Source organism: Typopeltis vanoorti, chromosome 3 (genome assembly GCF_054136105.1).
Source record: "Typopeltis vanoorti isolate ZY-2024b chromosome 3, IOZ_Tvanoo_1.0, whole genome shotgun sequence".
NCBI lineage: Eukaryota > Metazoa > Arthropoda > Arachnida > Uropygi > Thelyphonidae > Typopeltis > Typopeltis vanoorti.
Window position 1 is genome coordinate 156174969 of NC_143551.1, and position 18885 is coordinate 156193853.

Sequence of the window (18885 nt, forward strand, 5' to 3'; positions counted from 1 at the left end):
TGTGTGTGTGTGTGTGTGTGTGTGTGTGTGTGTGTGTCTTCCTATCTATATCCACATACTAACACATTCTGCTTTTGGACTTCACACTCCCGAAGTAGTAAAATTATAAGTTACGAATTAGAATTCGTGAGCTTATCTTATAGCTTCTATTATCAAGCTGAAAAAATGTCAACGAATCTCTCTTTTTATGAATTTATAACTCAACGATGACAGCGTAGAAAGTCAGATAAACTGAACATATAGTTATAATTTGAATAAAAGGATTAAGTTCATCATTAAACATATTTAAAATATAATATTAAAAATTAGAAAATAAGAATACTTAGTGTAACATGATATTCAACATGAACCCATTAACTGCTAGTAAACATAAAGAAATACTGCATTGCATTGTTTAGAGCTTAACGTTAACCGTAGAGTGGTACAGTCTTTCTTCAATCAGTGTATAATAGCAAAACACTTTTTTAATGTACTTCCACATATACAGAAGTAAATTAATACAGCTGACCGACATAGGACTACATTGAAACGATGCCATAGATATGACATGCCTATCAAAAGTGCAGCTATGAAAATACCCAAAACATGTAAATTCTGTTTCATCCAATAAACTTTCACTTCGAAAGAGGAAACAATGTGATATATTGGTAAATTCAAATAAATTCAGATTTGTCTAAGTGATAATTAATTCAATACTGTCGACAGAAATTTAGTATTGTTACATGTTTAATTAGATTGTTTTAAAGAAAGTATTCAGGGAATGTTATTAATGTCTTGTTAGAAGTTATGGGAATTTTTACAGATAAGAAACCCAAAGCATTCAGTGTGATTATATTACTTTTATTTTTGTATTGATGAATTGATTTAAAAAAATATTCTGTGTGTTTTAATTAAAAAAAGAATCGGATTGATTTTTAAACAAACTTAACAAAAAAAATCAAAATCTAATATTTTGGTTTATTTATTATTTGTATATTAAAACTAATTTTATCATGCTGTATCATTAGTTTTTGAGCGAAGACAAAAATAGAGATGTAAGAGTTCTGAGAAAAATTAGGGGAATGAATAGGAGGCAGAATCATATAAAAAATAAATATATTACTAATGAACTTGGCATACAGTTAGTGTACAAGAAGACTGTGCAAGCAAAGCTAATTGAAGGCAATATTTGGTCACTTAAACGGAATGGGAAGGGTAAGCAAAACAGATGCCTGATGCCAGTAAAAAAGGATCCAGAGGAAGACAAAGATCTAGGTAGATGCAGTTAACAGTGCCTTAAAAGACTGGAATATAAAATCTGACAATACTGGAGTCTTGACAAACAGTACAGTAATTTGGAGGAAAATGTTTATAGAAGGTTGACAATAATGCAAACTTAATCATCTAGTAATATTACACTATCCTGGAATTTGATGAAATGATGAAACCAACTCCAATTTCAAATAAATTTAAGTAATATTTTTCTATTTTAGCAACTTAAAGAACATTTTATTATTAGATATCATAAAACAAGTAAAACTTATTTTATTTACTACTTTATGTTTGGCATGCTAGCCAAAACAATTAATTTTTATGGTTTTATCGCACAAGCTAGAAAAGTTTCTTAATTCCTGCTATCGGCTATATGCAATTTTTCAGAGACTGCAACGATTATATAAACTAGGGAAAGATTTTTGTTTATGTAAATTCCACTTCCAAAAAAAGTTAGGAACTTACTGATACATTTAGTATCGAGAGAAAGCTAACAGATAATCCGAAAACCCTACTCCCAAAACCAAACATGCAACTTTTTCAAGCCATTCAGGCCTTCAAAGAGCAAGATGCTTCAAAGGGCTTACACAAGGCGATATAAATGATTTAATAGACAGCGATAATATCGATCTGTAACAACGACAGCGAATCACGCCATCAACCTTGTGGTATTTATTATACAAATAAACAAATTGTTTGTCACTGCAATTCGTTTTATAAAAGTAGTGGAGACATGGTGTTGAAATGTTATTGCCAACAATGGAATAGTAACAGGTCTTGTGGAGCACGTGAATAAATAGAAATGTACACTTTACTGCATTTCAAATACACTTATGAAATGAAGCATCATGACCACCTTACCTAATAGCGTAATGTGCCTCCTTCGGTCGAGATAACTGCTTGCACCCGAATTGGTACCGACTCCATTAAACCACTGACGGTGTCCTAAAGTATTCTGGACAAACTAGACTCAATATCTAGATACGTCCCGGAGGCACTGGTGTTGATTAGTGGATGCTACGTTCTACGCGATCTCACAATGTCCTTTGTGTTCGATGTCCTTTGAAATATGTTTACACAATGTGGCTTGTGGCACAGGACGTTGTCCTGCTGGAAGATTCCAGATCCATCTGGCGACATTGTCACCATGTAGGACAATACCTCGTTCAAAACAACATCCATGTAAGAATTAGGTCAAGTTGTATTTAATGGGGATGAGAAGGCACAGTTTGGTCTATGATAACAATTCCCATACCAGAATACAAGCCTGTCTCCAGCCAACTGTGCAGTCTGGTTTGCTAGAAACAGGTTGGATGGTCATAATGTTTTAGCTCATGAGTGTGTATTGAAGTGGTTGGAATCTATATTGATTATGATATTTTTTTCAGAAAGAGGCTTAAGAGCAGTCACCGATATTGTCAAACAATATCTCTCACCTATAGCAGAATCACTTAATATGAGTTCAGAACAGCAAGTCAGTATATGTCTGGATATGCCAGAAGTGATGGAGGGCCGTTAAAATGAGCATGCTTTTCATAGTACAGTGTATATAGCGGACCTTTTGGTTATTAGCTTTAATGACCTGCGTGTCAATCCTCCCGTCCGTATAAAACAACTAGAGAATGAAAGATCTGATTTCTAGAAAATTCATGAAGATTTTGCAGACTGTCTACAAGTTTATTTTTAATCTGATAATGATAATGACCGCCGTACATAAAGACCAAAATGCATTGTGTATTGTATTGTGTACCCATAAAGAGAGAAATTATGGGTACACAATACCGCCATTTTTGGTTCTAAAGGCTAAAAATTATATCTTATGTATGAAATACTGTGAATTATATGCAACAACAAAACAGAATATGTAATTATGATGGATAAAGAAATAAGATTTAGATTAATGTCATGCGGTGCGGGATTAAAAATTCGAGTTTCAGGAAGAAAACGTTTCCTATCCAAGTACTGACTAACTGGGGAACCGGTAAAATAAATGCGTAGAAAACGTTCCTCTCATCCACGACTATAATCGAACCTATAAGTCTTTCCTTGGGTTGCACAGGCCATTTTCAATGTCATATAAACTGGTATATTTCAGTTATATTTTTAATATTTTGTTTGGTTATTTATAAACGGTATGACATCACTCTCCAGCTCAAACAATTCAGCATGCGGAGAAGAAAAGAAGTGTTACCCGTTCCATTAATTTGAAATTATAGCATTTGTACCACATTCTTCTAGTGTATGTGCTCGCTTATTCTTATTATTAAAAGTCATATAGGTTCATTATTTATAATCTTAAAATGGTATAATTTTCTCACTACAGCAAACGTCTCATTCTTTGCTATGCAATACCAACAATACAATAGATTCAACAGCTTTTAAAAACTATTAACAAACTTATGGGTGTTCTAGTAACTATATACAGAACAATAAAATACAGTATCGTTTAATTTTTCACCTTATATTTTTCTAAAACCCAGGTTCACTTACAAAAGGGGAAAACATATTTTGTCCATTTAATGAGTAACTTTGAATAGAATGTGAGGAGATAGTGGATTTTGTAGTTGCACAGAAAGTTCGTTTCCAGCAGTAGAATTCAAAATTCTCCCCTCTTGATTGTGAACGTTGGAGTTTGTATTTGGGTTGTAATATCTCCATACCTAAAGAACAGTGCGATTCTCTAAAATTACTAAAAAATAAATGAAACAGATCGGTAAAGAAATATATTCTTCAAAAACAAATTTTTAAGAAATTGAAAATTACTCTGAATCAAGCAGCATTGGTCTGAGAACCTAAATTCTAAAATGAGATTCATCGTTTTCAGTATTTCAAAGTAATGAGATCAGAATGAAGACATTATTCACACTTGATATTTGTAAATATCTATCTCTGAAGCTCTTCAAGGACTTAATTACGTTTATTATGATTTGGTATTATTAAAAGTCATCATTCATATATGATATTTGAGTCTGATAAATAAATTTTATTCTTAGATTGAATCAGTAATTTATATACCTGATCGTTAGGTATAGCATATGATCTTATATTATACCTATCATGATGCCTATGTATTTATATGAATGACTGCGAACTTTAATCTCTAAATGGCATGTTAGTTGTAATTTTTCAAATGAAAAGTTAACCTACTAATGATCAGTAATTATAGAAATATGTATATATAAACTGATGCTGCAGGAAGGTGAAAGGACTATATAAATGTACCGCTGAATCGCTTGAATAATTAGTAAGCTCATTGTGGTCTTTTGTGGAAAATTCATACTTTTAGGATAATTTTAGGATTTCTAATATAGATATGATTGAAGTTTTAGGTGAGTGGGTAAGAACAAAGTTAGCAGTTGTCCTGAGTAATTTTTTTGCCAAAAGAAACGCAAAGTTTCTGATGTAAAGAAAATAAACTGGCCAAGATCCACAAATTAATAATCATAACAAACAGATCTTCACGGCTTAGTTGACTTGAAGTAATTCAAAACAAACTATAGTGCACTGATTAATCCGTTTATTAGATACACCGATCTAATAAACTGACTGGTTGTCAACAGCATCAAATTTAAAAAAAGGACATTCTCTGTTCCTGATTTGTTTCTGCTACGCAGGAACTGAAAAAATGAGAATGGATCTAGGTCACTCAAAACTTTTGAGATTCTCTCTCTGAAAAATAAAGCATTTAGAATCCTTTACTATAAGTTTATTATAGTAAATTTATAACCATTTATTATAACCCTTTTTAATTTAAGTAAAATAAATTAAAAAAGTAAAGTTTTTTTTTTATTATAACCCTTTACTTACAAAGGAAATAAAATTGGTGATGTTCTATGCCTCATAAAATAGCTCTGCTGACAACTCTCTCTCTCTCTCTCTCTCTCTCTCTCTCTCTCTCTCTCTCAGATCCTGAAGCAATTCCAATAACGAATAGTAGCACTATCGCCCATTTAGCCCTTAGAACAGCCTGAACTCTAAGACTATTGTGTCAACTGATGAAAGTATTCCATAAAGATGCTAACCCATGCAGAACAAATCATATCACTCAGTTGCCTCAGATTAGATATCCAATGAATTTCAATATTTTCGTTATGTCCTCAAGCAGTCTGGCACTGACAATAGCTAATTTATGGAGATCACTTATTTGGCTCATTCGAAGTGAATTTGAAAGTGAATTAACCGGTCTCATACAGTGATCATAGGGTTCCCATCGCTTCTAAAGCAAACAAACTAACCTGGATCGGGATAAGTTTGGATTACAGTCAAAACAACTAAGACTTTGAGACACACAGGTAGTTGTGCCTATTAACTGTCTCTAGATGTCTGCCTACCGGTTTGTTTAATATATGAAACTCAAGTTTCCAGGATGAAAAATTCCTCCCTTTGCACATGGGATCGGATTGTCCGTAGAACACACGCAGTTGCCAACCTTATTACAATTTTGTCACAGTCGTACTCATCTCGGTGTAATTTTAAATGACAACAAAGTTGAGTGTTAGCTTTTACTTAAGTCATATCCATGTGAAACTCGTTTCAAAATACCTCCAGTGTTTCTGAAGTTAATCCACTTCAGAAAGTGGATTAAATCAGAATTGTTATCTCTAAAGAGACGACAAAATGTTACACTTAATTAAACATTATAGATCAGGTGCATTCTACAGCCTATGGTATTTCTTTTTCTAGCCTATCTCATTTCTCCCTTCTGAGGAAGGAAGTCTGGGGGGAAGATGTTATAGGCGCTAGGGAAAGAAATCCTAACGGAACTCATTTAGGATTAATACCTTTTCTGACTTCAATGTACATACTCATAATTAAAGAAATACCCTGTTCAAAACTGTGCAGCATCCTATGTTATATTTTAGATCCACGGTTATTATCAGAACTGGAAATTACTGGTCTCCTTTCTCATAAGGCAGTTTTCAAACATTTTAGAGACGCCTCCCCTCTTTTTGTAGAAAAATTGTTTGCTCCCCCATACACTTTTTATAAACTAATATCTACCTATAATTTTCTTCAGATGCATTTATTTTAGTAAACCTAAGACGTTCTTAAAGTTTTTTGTAGTGCACAATTATACATTAAACTAAAACTGATATAGCATAAAAATGTTTATTTTAAAAATTGCAATTTTTACTTTTCTAACTTGACAATAAAATGACAAAAATATTTAATGGGAGTGTCTTAGTTTTTTCTCAGCACATATGTTTTCAAAACGTGGAGTTCATGATATTGCGACTCGTATTTCCCTGGAAAAACTGCAATGGATAGGAAGAATTCTTTTCAAAAATTCCTCAACGGTTTTGCTGCTCAATCTAATCAGAAAAAGAGAAAAACAATGCATCCAAAATGTAGTGACCTAGCAAAAATAGAAGTACGATACACATACCCAGATATGCAGAACAGTTGCGCGTCGGAAAATTTGATAACAATCTTAGGCGTTAAGTGAAATCAAATTCTTATGATGCAGTGACTACATTATAGTATAACCACAATGGGAACTTACAATGTAATAATGTGAACGAAATAAACATAGAAGTTGCAAATTTTTTTAATGCTATATCGTGTCGAAATAAGAGAATAACATATCGAGTATATGAGGGAACTGTGCTGAAAATAACAATATTAACTTTTGCATTGTGCCCTGCCGGCCTGGTTGGCCGAGTGGTTAGCGTGTCCCTTCTCCACCCAAGAGAGCGTGGGTTCAAATCTCGCCATGGGCATGGTGGTTTGTGATTGTTTTACAAATTTTTTGTGGGAAGGGAATCTGCGACCCTACCACTTATTCTAGCAGAAGACATCATTGCCAAAACCATGTGAGGTACGGCGTCTATGGATATCAAATGTGAAGCTTTTTTGTGCCCTCCGCCCCCCCCCCCCCCGAAGTGTATCTCACTTCCCGGCACTCCACAGGTTGTAATCAGTATTAGCAGAAATGAGTTTGCATGACATTTCATTTCAAGTTTCTGAAAAATTTTAATAGCTATTTATAAACAGGAGTTATAAACGGCAGGAGTAAGAGTCTCCGCTGTTTGCCAATTGACTCTAAAATTAAACTCGTCCTGAACCCTAACGCGATGTAGGATTTGCTGTTTCTCGTAGATTTACGATGACTGATAACCGTATTTTATTTGACAAATCCAAATTATCGCAGTTCAAATGATCAGCAAAATAAATATATAATTTTTGTGTAAACATATCAAACCACCCTTTTAAACTTCTCACACTAAGTTTATTTGGGGGGGGGGGAGATAAAGAAAAACAAGCGGTGAATGCCAGTTGGCGCTGTGCCTGGTAGTGAATTCGCAGACCTAGTTTTCTTTTTTTATGTTCTATATAGGAAATGTGGACCACAGAACTTAAATGAGACATTTTCTGGGTCTCAAGAAACGCTGCCGGAAAAAAGAAGAAGGCGGCAGAAAGCAGAAAACAAGTATGCTACCCTGAAGGTACAGGTTTGAAATTACGCAATAAAACTTCCCTTAAAAAGATCTCGATGATATATCTATTTGTTTCGGCTTTATTAAAAAAATTCTTTAATAGATCACGATTGTACTTTGTGTAAATACTATGCATATGTTATATCTAAAATGTGATTAAGCAGAATGGTAATCCAATGAGTGTATGACGAGCAATGGTAACTGAAGTAATTCCAGATACAATAAAAAGAAAATTATAAATTTTCTTTAATTACAGTTTGTATTCCAAGTGGAATAGTGTCTGGAATATATTTAGCCAACTTGTGATGTAATAATAACATCATTAGTAGCTTTGGGGGAGGGGGAGGCTCTGCATCCGTACGCAAATTTCGGATACATTCCATAGTTCCTGCAGTTCGCAATTGGATTGAGACCTAAAGACTAGAACAGAAAAGAAACCAAGGAAAGGGAAATGAAAACGATTGGACCATGACTTTGGGTACGTTCTAATCAAACTGAAAATAATAATAATAATAATAATAATAATAATAATAATAATAATAATAATAATAATAATAATAATAATAATACTGTTGTCTACCTGGCTTTTGACTATTCAAAAACAGCATTTGTCACTGTCAAGTGGCACTTGACCACTTAATTCTCAGAATCACTTTGAGATCGATGGGACTTGAATTAGAATGTAAGTGAGTGTTCCATCAGCCACTAATTTTAGATATAATTTTCCCAAAACATTTCTTGGATGATTTCTTTTGTATAGTTTCTCATTATTTGGGAACAATAAATTAAGTTATTCTGGAAGCCGGTTGTATCAAGAATATTACTCATATCAAATAGAGTGCAGTGATGAATTTTGTTATGGAGGCTGCACTTAAGACTTCGAGGATAACGTATAACTAGCTAAGGTGATCATTTGCACTTCTTTTCAAACATTTTGATTATACATAATATATATATATATATATATATATATATATATATGTGTGTGTGTGTGTGTGTGTGTGTGTGTGTGTGTGTGTGTGTGTGTGTAATAAATTTTTTAACTTGGGGATCTTGTATATTAGGATAACCAAGTAATTTTATAAACTTGGTTATTTTAACTCCTAATCTCAAGTATGCAAACAATTAAGTTTGCGCCTGAAACAAAGTTCAAGTCTAAAGATGGTACAACACCAGAAAAACTCATTGTAAAGGTGGGTAAAGATCTGATCACTATTCTTAGTATTTTCCCATAATGTAAAGCACGTCTCACAAGAAGATGTTTACTGCAATGCATTATGGGTGGGGTCACTACCCAGACCGTTTTTTTTTAGCTTCTAGTGAGATGTGCTTTACATTATGAGAAAATACTAAGAATAGTGATCAGATCTTTACCCACCTTTACAATGAGTTGCCCTGGTGTTGTACTATCTTTAGACTTGAACTTTGTTTCAGGTGCAAACTTAATTGTTTGCATACTTGGGATTAGGAGTTAAAATAACCAAGTTTATAAAATTACTTGGTTATCCTAATATATATAATATATATATTATATATTATATATATAATATATATATATAATAAAAAAAAAATAAATAAATAAAAAATATAAAAAAAATATATATATAAGTATGCTTATAATGTTTTGCATTTTACAAGCATATTTGAGGTACTGTGAAGAAATATTATATATAATATATATCCCAACCCATTCAAGTTCCATCTCCTGTCTAGAAGGTCGACTATCATGATTTGACTCATCTTATTGTTAACTGCAAGCGTTACAACATGTGGTGAGGACCCTATCTCTTCTACATATTGTCGTACGTACTCATGGCTGAAAATCCGTGTGTGTTCACGAGACCGGTTTGCCTGTCCTGGGGATCGAAAAACCGAGTTTCCGGGTGAAAAAATCCTACCGCTGTATGAGGAACCTTTAGCTTGTCTCTTTAATCGAAAGAGATAAGATAAACGTTCCTCATCTCGTGGGCGAGAATTATTATATATAGATATATGATATATGGGATATCAGTAGCGCACTCAGGATTTAATCTTTGGAGGGGGGGGAGCGAGTTGAGTAGACGATTTGAGAATATACGCTGCGCATCGCATACGACCTATGAGTAAGCATCTGCAATGATCGCTAATTAATTAGTAGTATAGAAAAAATAAGAAGATACGACGCAACGTAAATAAAAAAAAATGAATTTTAATTAGGAAAAGATTTTTGGAAAATTTTCTAGTGCTTTTTTTCTTTTTCTTTCGAGGGCAGAGCCCCGGACCCCCTCTGAGTGTGCCACTGGAACCTCAAGTATACTTATATAACAACTATATATATATAGTTCAACACTAGTTGCATTTGGCGAGAACACTTCGTAAGGAAGATTGTTCCAGGAAATAGAAGCAAAAGTTAGTTTGGTGGGCGTGCAATTGGACTGTAAAAGGATGTTGGCAGTTGCTACTCGTTAACAGGTTTAATGGAAATCGGAGTAATGACGGTTGCCAATTCGTTGGAGCAACGCAGTAAACGAAGGTAAATTGAAATCCTTTTGGAAAAGAAAAAGCAGATCATTGTTTTGATTGTGTTGAATTACTTGCTAAACAATGAAATACGCATAAAAATGCTCCTTGCGAAATATCACTCATGCACTACCACGATTCATTATGCATGGATTAGTATGGATTGAGAGATCGGTCCTGACGCATATCGTTTAACGTGTCGAATTCTGTGCTGGTTAAATTTATATAAAATTCGTATTTTTGAAACAACAGTAAAAACGAAATAAAAATCCATAAAATAGAATAAAAACTAAAATTAAAATAAAAATAAAAGATTTTGATAGCTAATCTCTGATTTCTAGAATATTTTAATAAGATTCTGATTTCTAACAGTTTTTTTTTTTTTTAAATTCTACATTTCCAGCAGTTTTATGAACAAGAACGCACGCACAACGCCCTAAGTAGATTTGAATATTATAATAAAGGTTGCTTAAGATAATATCTGAATGGTCTCTTTTACTTCTAGGTTACGCTAGCTACTTTTTTCCCTCTTCCTTTTAAGTTATATCTTATCCTCCTTTCAAATAAATCATTTTTGAGGATATGTTTTTGACTTAAAAAAAGTCAAGTATCTAATTCTAAGATTGCTGCAATTCTGAAAAAATCAACTGTAAACGCAATACAAGTATTTGTATTGCGTTTACAGTTGATATTAGCGTTGATGCTGCTTAAGTTAATGCTACCCACTAAAGCAGACATATCTTTTTTTACGATGATAATCATAATAAAATGAACATGGCTCGTTTCACGTTCATTTTCCAGAAGATCATTTTGGACGAAAATACTTTCCTGTAGAAAAGCTTCTGTATGAACAAAGGTACTTCTCATCTCTTGAAGGGTGTTATTATTGACATTATAGAATATTCAAATCCAGGTCTTTCCCATCCAAGTGTATCTATGGCGATTGCGACTACACTATTCAGTGTTGACTTATTACCAAAAATTACAGATATGCAATACTATTTGTGATTTATTTTTTTTTTATTCCAGGAACATTAAATGAACAATGTTATTACTGTTGCTTTCTTTTGTGAATGGGAAGCTAGTGAAAACTGCAGTTGCTACTTTCAACTGTCTTTTGATTTCTATGGCTATGAATATTTAAGTTGGTTGCATCATATTTACCTAACGGCACTTTATGTTTATGACTGTAACTGGGCTAGCAGTAGATTATTTATTCGAAAGTCTTTTTGACTTCCTTAATTCGGAATGTTGACCTCAAGGAAGCATTCACTTAGCAGGTGCCACTGATAAGTAGCTCTTTATAAATGTGAAAGTGGACACCAAGTAGTCGTTCTTTATAACATTTGTATCGGTAACTAAAAGGAATATTATTATGATCAACATTGGATAGAACGAATATAATTGTGAGGTAGAAAAAAATTTAAATGCTTAATCATATTTAATTCTAATGATGTATTTTCAGTTTTTCACTAAACCTACAATTATGAATAGAACATACTCTGCTTGGGAACTTTGTAACGTTCGTTCGTGAAACTCTGATAATCAAAATAACTAGCAAACCAGGGGTACTGACGTAACTTATTATCTTTCGTCTCCCACTTTTATCAATGAGAAGAGTTGTAAATCAAGGTGTACTCTTGGTGACGAAAGAGAATTTCACTATTTAAATGACGAAGGTAGCCGATGCGGTTTATTTACTTCTACACTTAGAAACTTCCCATTCACAACTGTAATTGAGATGAATTCTAAATACTAATTCCCTTCCAGTTTCACTTCACTTGATCTGATGTCCATCTCAGAGGCTACTAGTTATAGGCGAGAGGAACTAGCTGTGATTTCCTTCGGAGATCCTGGTCAACATGATAATTTTTCTAGGGCACCACGTAAACATAGTGTTCTGAATCCTGTTACCCTCTCATGGCACAACATTAATGTCACTGTGACAACACAAAATAAAAAGTGGTTTTCTTGTTGTCGATCAGACAGTCCTGCTAAACAGAAGCAAATTCTTAAAAATGGTAAGTTTATTTTATTCCAGTTGTATATAGAACTACACTTGTCAAATTTTTGTTTTATATTCCTATGTATGATTATAAATAATTTGATTCAAGGAAATATTTCGTACAAATTAACTACGTGAAATTTCTGTGTTTATCAAATCACGATGCACTCATGCGTTATAAAATATTTCAATCTGAGATTTAAGCACAATTTACAATCTTCCGTTTGAATAATATCAACATTGTCTTCCTGAGATCTCACATGATAATGATTTGTGAAAATCAGTGTGCTTGTTATTCATTATAATTATCCATTTCTTTATAGTAGAGATAAAAAAATCTGTTGGTGAAGGGAAAACTGTAAGTTAAAAATAATAATATTTACTCGTAATCATAGTTGATAATTATTTAATTAAGACAGATGTTCTTATAATTACGAACGTCTCTTTAAAGCAAGTGCCAAAGTCCTGCTACATTGACTTAATATCCAACTTTAACGATGGAGTTTCCATACTCACATTTTGGGAAATTATTATCAAGAATTATACATGATATAATTAATATAATATAATTAATATTATATAAGTTGCTTTGTTTCTCACTTAAACGCACACACGCTTCAATAATACCCTAATATTATTGTTTTTAACCTGCCAGTTTCGCGACCGCATACAAGGAAAGATTTCATTCTCCAAGTACCGATATTTCAATTTACTTATCGTGAATCATCATCATCATCACTTTTAATTAGCTGAAAATTAAAAAAAAAAAAAAACGATGAAGGTACTTGGAGAATGAAATCTTTCCTTCTGTGCGGTAGCGAAACTGGCAGGTAAAAACAATAATATTAGAGTTAACTGAAGCGTGTGTGCGTTTAAGTGAGAAACAAAGCAACTTATATAATATTAATTATATTATATTAATTATATCATGTATAATTCTTGATAATTTCCCAAAATGTTAGCATGGAAACTGCATCGTTAAAGTTTGAGATTAAGTCAATGTAGCAGGACTTTGGCACTTGCTTTAAAGAGACGTTCGTAATTATAAGAACATCTGTGTAGTAACTTGTTATCGTTACAAAGGATCCTGTGCTAGTATTAGTAATCCCATGTTTTTCTGAAGTAAATTTGTTGTATATCTTGGAAGTAATGTAGGACCGATGTTGAGAGATGCGTGTAAAGTCCCATGCAAGTGCCATTTATTCTACTTCAGATAGGACAATCAGTATCTGTTTCATAGAAGTTCGATACTGAAACGAAACAGGGCTTAGCTTAAACAAAAACGATCATGAAATATCTCACAAGTCAGGAACTGAAATGAAATTCACCGCAATTATTGGAGGTGTATAAAAGTATAAAAGTGTATAAAAAGTGTTGAGTGAAGTGAGTAACAGCTACTAGTGAAATCGAAAAATGTTTTGCAATAGTACTATTTTGTCTTGGTAACTGAGTAGGTTTCGACGATTCCCCTTCAGTTGGAAAGACTTACATTTGAATTCCGTCTATGCGAAGAACCTTCATCAGTGCTTTTCGTTTGAAAGTGGGCTAGCCCGTCTCATTCAGAGGTGGCATTGTTTTTTCTCAAAGAAACTCGAATTTTTCTTACTATAAAATAGGCAAACTAGTCAGGAGACAAGAGCAATACAGAAAGGAGACTAAAGAATAAGGATTAATCAAACTATTTCGATTTGGCTTCGAATATCCATGTGGTACGGTGTAGATATACGTACAAGGATAAAACAGATCAGATTTTTTTGTGTTTCTCTGTGAAACCACTGAGGCCCTTGAATGGTTGTATACGTTCCAGAGGAACGTATACAACCATTCAAGGGCCACAGTGATTTCACAGAAAAACCATTCAAGAACGACCTCTGTTATTGGAAAATAAATGCGGTCATTGGAAATTTAAAGGAGACTCGTCTTAATTTAGTTAACTTCAGTAAACTTAAGTTCAGTTTAGTTAACTTAAGTTCAGTTTAGTTCAGTTTTAGTTCAGAATTAGTTCAGTTTAGTTAACTGAACGAAAGCACTTTTAATATAGCAGATCGCCTTCTCTCTCTCTACGCTGATCACGTGGCATATGAATATAACTCGCTAAGACGAGCTATGCAGACTACTATTTATAATTCATATGTAGACTATTATTCATAGCTGGTTAGACTAAGTCAGTCTTAAAATGAATATATATGTCTTGAACAATCAGATTATGGATTTCTAGCATAGGGTAAATCAAACTGCCAACCAAAGCCCTTATATGACAAAAGCACACAGTTGGAGTACTTTCTGTGTAATTGAGGTATTGTCAAATACCTCTATTAGCCCTACTAATTGAGGTATTTTCAAAGTCAATGTATCGCAATAAATATACATATATTAATAAATGAATACTTTTTTTCTAAGTTAAATTTTCCAAGTACATTTATTGTTTTCTAAGTTGTCAGAAAAATAAAAATTTATTTACTAAAATAAAGAGCCAAAAAGCTTGTTCGACGATGCAAAATTATATAAATCAAGTGTGATAATTTTATTTTATTATTCTAACAAACTTTCTCTAAGTCTTTTTCGACTGGTTCCGATCTCGGGCACGGGGAAGCGGTTTTTTTCTCTCTGAATTACGATAAACGACATTTTTGTGTATGTCAGTTTCTTTATTGTCTTTGGAAGGTTTTGAAATATAATAGTATACAGGTAACCCACCTGTAACGCGGTACTTATACAACGCGGTTTCGATATAACTCGGTCTACAATTTCTAGTAACTCTTTATTTATTTATTTATTTTTTATATATATTTTTCACCACGGGACTTAAAAATGTAATTTTATCTTCGTTAAATTTGTGTCTGCCCGTATCGCACAAGTAGTTATAAGTATCGAATTTAGTTTTATTGTATCCATGAATAAGGTACTGTACAGAGGCTTTTGCAGTCTGTGTAATTCTCAACAAGTGCAATTAGAGACAGCTGTAATAAAAACGGCGCTAACTAATGAATCACATGTCCCCTCTCACAGTACCTATGCTGTATAGATTCAAGCAAAACCATATGTTGCACTGAAACGCAGTATCTAACTAAAAACTATTGTCCAATTTTTCAATTATGAAATAAGTGTTTGTTTTATTGCATTTGAAATTCTCGATGTCGTTATGACAGATCACAAAGGCTAACTTAAAATAAAATTCTACAAGAATTGGAACATGCCATATAATGACTATGTGAGTTCGCATGCCACTTCAAATGCAAACAAACAGCCATAAAATTCAACCAAGGGTTGAAACTTTTGTGTGAGTCGAGCCAGTCGGTAATGAGAAGTTCCGTCGGAACGATAAATGACGCCCTGTGGTGAATGTGTCAGAACTAATAGTGAATGTTGTTATGACCGTTTCAGATGTTATGGAATTCGATTGAAGAGAATTAGCATTTCAACTCAACACTTGTCGGTTGCCTTTGTTTTTGGGTCACGCGATCTTTTGTTAATACCGCACCAATCATATGCACGTCTTTATAACTGCTCTCTTGTGTAAAACAAAATTCAACTTGTACACATTGTAATAATTAAAAAAAAAGTTGAATAATTTATAAGCGTATAAAAGGATATCACCTGTAAATCGTTGATGTGCCACCTCTGACACTAGTGCCATAAGTTCGCCATCTAGGGTTTACTGTATAAAGTGTTTACTGTTGAAAATTGTCTTCGTTTCCTTCCAGGAAAGCGCATTAAAAATCATTAAACGTATTAAAAATCATATGTGTGTTATTCTCAAGCTGAGCAGTTTATTTTCTGGCGAGTTACATACATATGTAACGCTTTTTGTTTTATGTAAAAGTTTATTTTTATTGTAAAGGTCACTAAAACTGCAACGAAAGGGGAAAAAACAATATTGGAAAGAAAATTCATTTCTCTCGGAGAAAAAAATTAAAATCTTGGATCGGTTGGAAAATGGAGAAAAACCAGGAGTTCTTGCAAGGACTTTGAATTTAAATGAATCAACAATGCGAACAATCAAACAAAATGAACATAAAATCTGAGAAAGTGTTTATTGCTGGGTCAACTATAAGTGCAAAGCGCATTGCTCGTGCACGCGATATTCTAATAGATAAAATGAAGAAAACTCTAATGATTTGGATAGAAGATTGCACTCAAAAGAAAATTCCTTTGGATGGACACCTTATTGAGCAAAAAGCTCTCAAAATTCATAAATATTTAAAAAAAACTTGATCAAGATTCTTCAGAAGTAATCTCTCAGCATGGATTTTGTTCCAGTAATGGTTTGTTCGAAAACTTTAAAAAGCGGTTTTCTTTGTATAATCTTAAAATTCAGGGAGAATCAGAATCGGCAGGCGCTGATTTTCCAAGAAATACCCAGCAGAACTTTTAAAATTATTGAAGAAGGTGGTTATAGCGCAGACCAGGTGTTCAATGCGGATGATCTGGGTTATATTGAAAAAAAATGCCAAAACGCACCTATATTTCGAAAAATGAAAGATAGGCTCCTGGATTCAAAGTTTCCAAAGGTAGAATTTTGTAGAAATGCATGAGGTGATTACATGACAAAACAAATGTTTATTAACTGATCCGCAAATCCTCCTGCAATGAAAGGACTCGACAAGTCCACCCTACCTGTTTATTAGCGGGCCAACAAAAAGGCATGAGTTACAGCTAGCATGTTCGAAAATTGGTTTTTCGAGTGTTTTGTAACCGATGTAGAAAGTTACACAAAGAAAAAGAATATGGACTTCAAAATTCTACTAATTTTAGATAACGCACCAGGCCACCCAACATATTTAAGCCATCCGAATATTACAATAACTTTTTTGCCGCCTAATACTACTTCACTTATTCAACCACTCGACCAAGGAATAATATCAACATTTAAGTCATATTATATTCCGCGAACATTCAAATTAATTTTGTAAAAACTGGAATCTAATCTAAACATGACACTGCCTCAAGCGTGGAGAGAGTTTTCAATATTGAATTGTGTGAAAATTATTTCTCTGTCCATTAAGGAATTACAACCCTCTATGCTGAATGCTTGCTGGAAAAAAATATGGCCTGAAGCCGTTCTGGAACAAAATTTCATACCTCCAGTGGATGCCGAGCTACGTCGTATAATAAACTTCGCACACATTTTTGGTGGAGAGGGCTTTTGCGATATGGTTGAAAACGAAATTAGTGAATTAATCGATGGAGAAACAGATTTAAATGTGGAGGAACGGCTACAATTAATAGATGGCGTCGAACCAGATGGCGGGGAAAGTTCTGCCGGAGATTCTGATTGTGATGAATCCGTTGAAGAATTCAGTTTAAAGAAATTAGCAGAAGGATTGGACTTGGCAAGAAAGTTAGTTGTTTTACGGATAATGATCCCTCAACGGAGCTCTTGGGAAAATTCACGAGACAATTGGATATTTGTCTAGCTCCATATTATGAACTTATAAAAAAATTGCAGCATAGTGGTAAGCAAAGTCTTATTACTGACTTCTTGATAACTACACTAGCCGAAGTAGGCAATGAGAATTATACAAATGATGTCCAAGAGATTTCACGTGGTGACGACCTCCGGCCACTTAAAGAACATCTACGAAATGTTATTTCTGAAGACAGTGATGACGATTCAAATATGCGCTTTATCTTATTGTGTCTAAAACAGTGATGCATTATGTGCAATGAAATTTATGTGCAATTTGTAATTTTTATAATTTTATACTATGTATTTGTCTAATAGTTTGTTTTCTTAACTTACATGAATTACCTGAATTAAATAAAAATATTATTTTTGTTGGATATGTCATTGTTGTTTATATAATTTAAAAAAAAAAACGATTTCGGAAGCTTACTCTACTTTTTCTATGTGATCTAAGTCTCGTATAACGCGCGATTTATATAACGAGGCATTTCTATGGAACCTAACAACCACGTTATAAGAGGGTTACCTGTACTTGTGCACCACTAGGAAGCCTTCGAAATGAACTAGTAATAATGTATGTGTTCTACATAAGATTTATTCCATGTTTTTACATATATTTTTTGTAGTTAATACACGATCATATAATTTATATGAATTTAACGGATTTTTTTTTTTTTAAATAATCTTTACTTTTGCTGCAGGCCCTGTTTAGCTCAATGGAAGCGACGTTTGCTTCTGAAGAAAGACCTAGGTTCAATTCTAGTCGTCGACTAGAGGAACTTTTTCTAATCCATTCTTCGACCGGTTTCCGAGTTCGTCGATCTCTGGCACAGGAAAGCGGGTTTTTTCCTCTCGGAAACTGGGGTGCTTCGTCCTATAAACTCAATAAAATAGACCTTAGAACGCACACTATTACAGACAATAATATATCGTGTTAAGATTCGAGAGCACGAGATGGCGACACTTATCAGCGGTCTCTTCATCGGATGTCGCTTATAATTAGTGATAGTCTTGAGCCGGCTATCTCTGATTTGCTATCGATGGAGATTGAACTACCCACTCAGTCTCCAAAAGTTAGGCTAACTCCCAGTGGAATCGCTTACTCCCTATAAGGGAATAAAAGGTGTCTGCTGATTTCTTTTTGCTACTTTTGCTGCAGTATATTGAGTTTCCATTTATTATGCGATAATAATAATAATCACTTGCGATTTCTTAAAAGAGCTTAAGGGCCAAGGCCTGTTCAGAACGGGTTTTCGTAATTATAGTTTTACGATAAGTGTATGATG

At 33.6% G+C, this 18885-nt stretch overlaps 1 protein-coding gene across 2 annotated transcripts in view; it reads left to right on the forward strand.

The window, feature by feature from the left end:
- Positions 1–7665: 7665 nt before the first annotated feature.
- Positions 7666–18885, forward strand: part of LOC150108688 (protein white-like) — a 46452-nt gene continuing 35232 nt past the window's right edge. The window contains exons 1-2 of one of the 2 annotated variants that reach the window (XM_090390921.1): positions 7666–7697; positions 11958–12208. In XM_090390921.1, coding sequence (XP_090247047.1) covers positions 11977–12208 — 232 coding nt within the window. In that variant the 5' untranslated portion in view covers positions 7666–7697; positions 11958–11976. Of the gene's footprint in view, positions 7698–11879; positions 12209–18885 lie in introns of those variants that run through there. The other variant, XM_090390920.1, reaches the window with a different exon arrangement.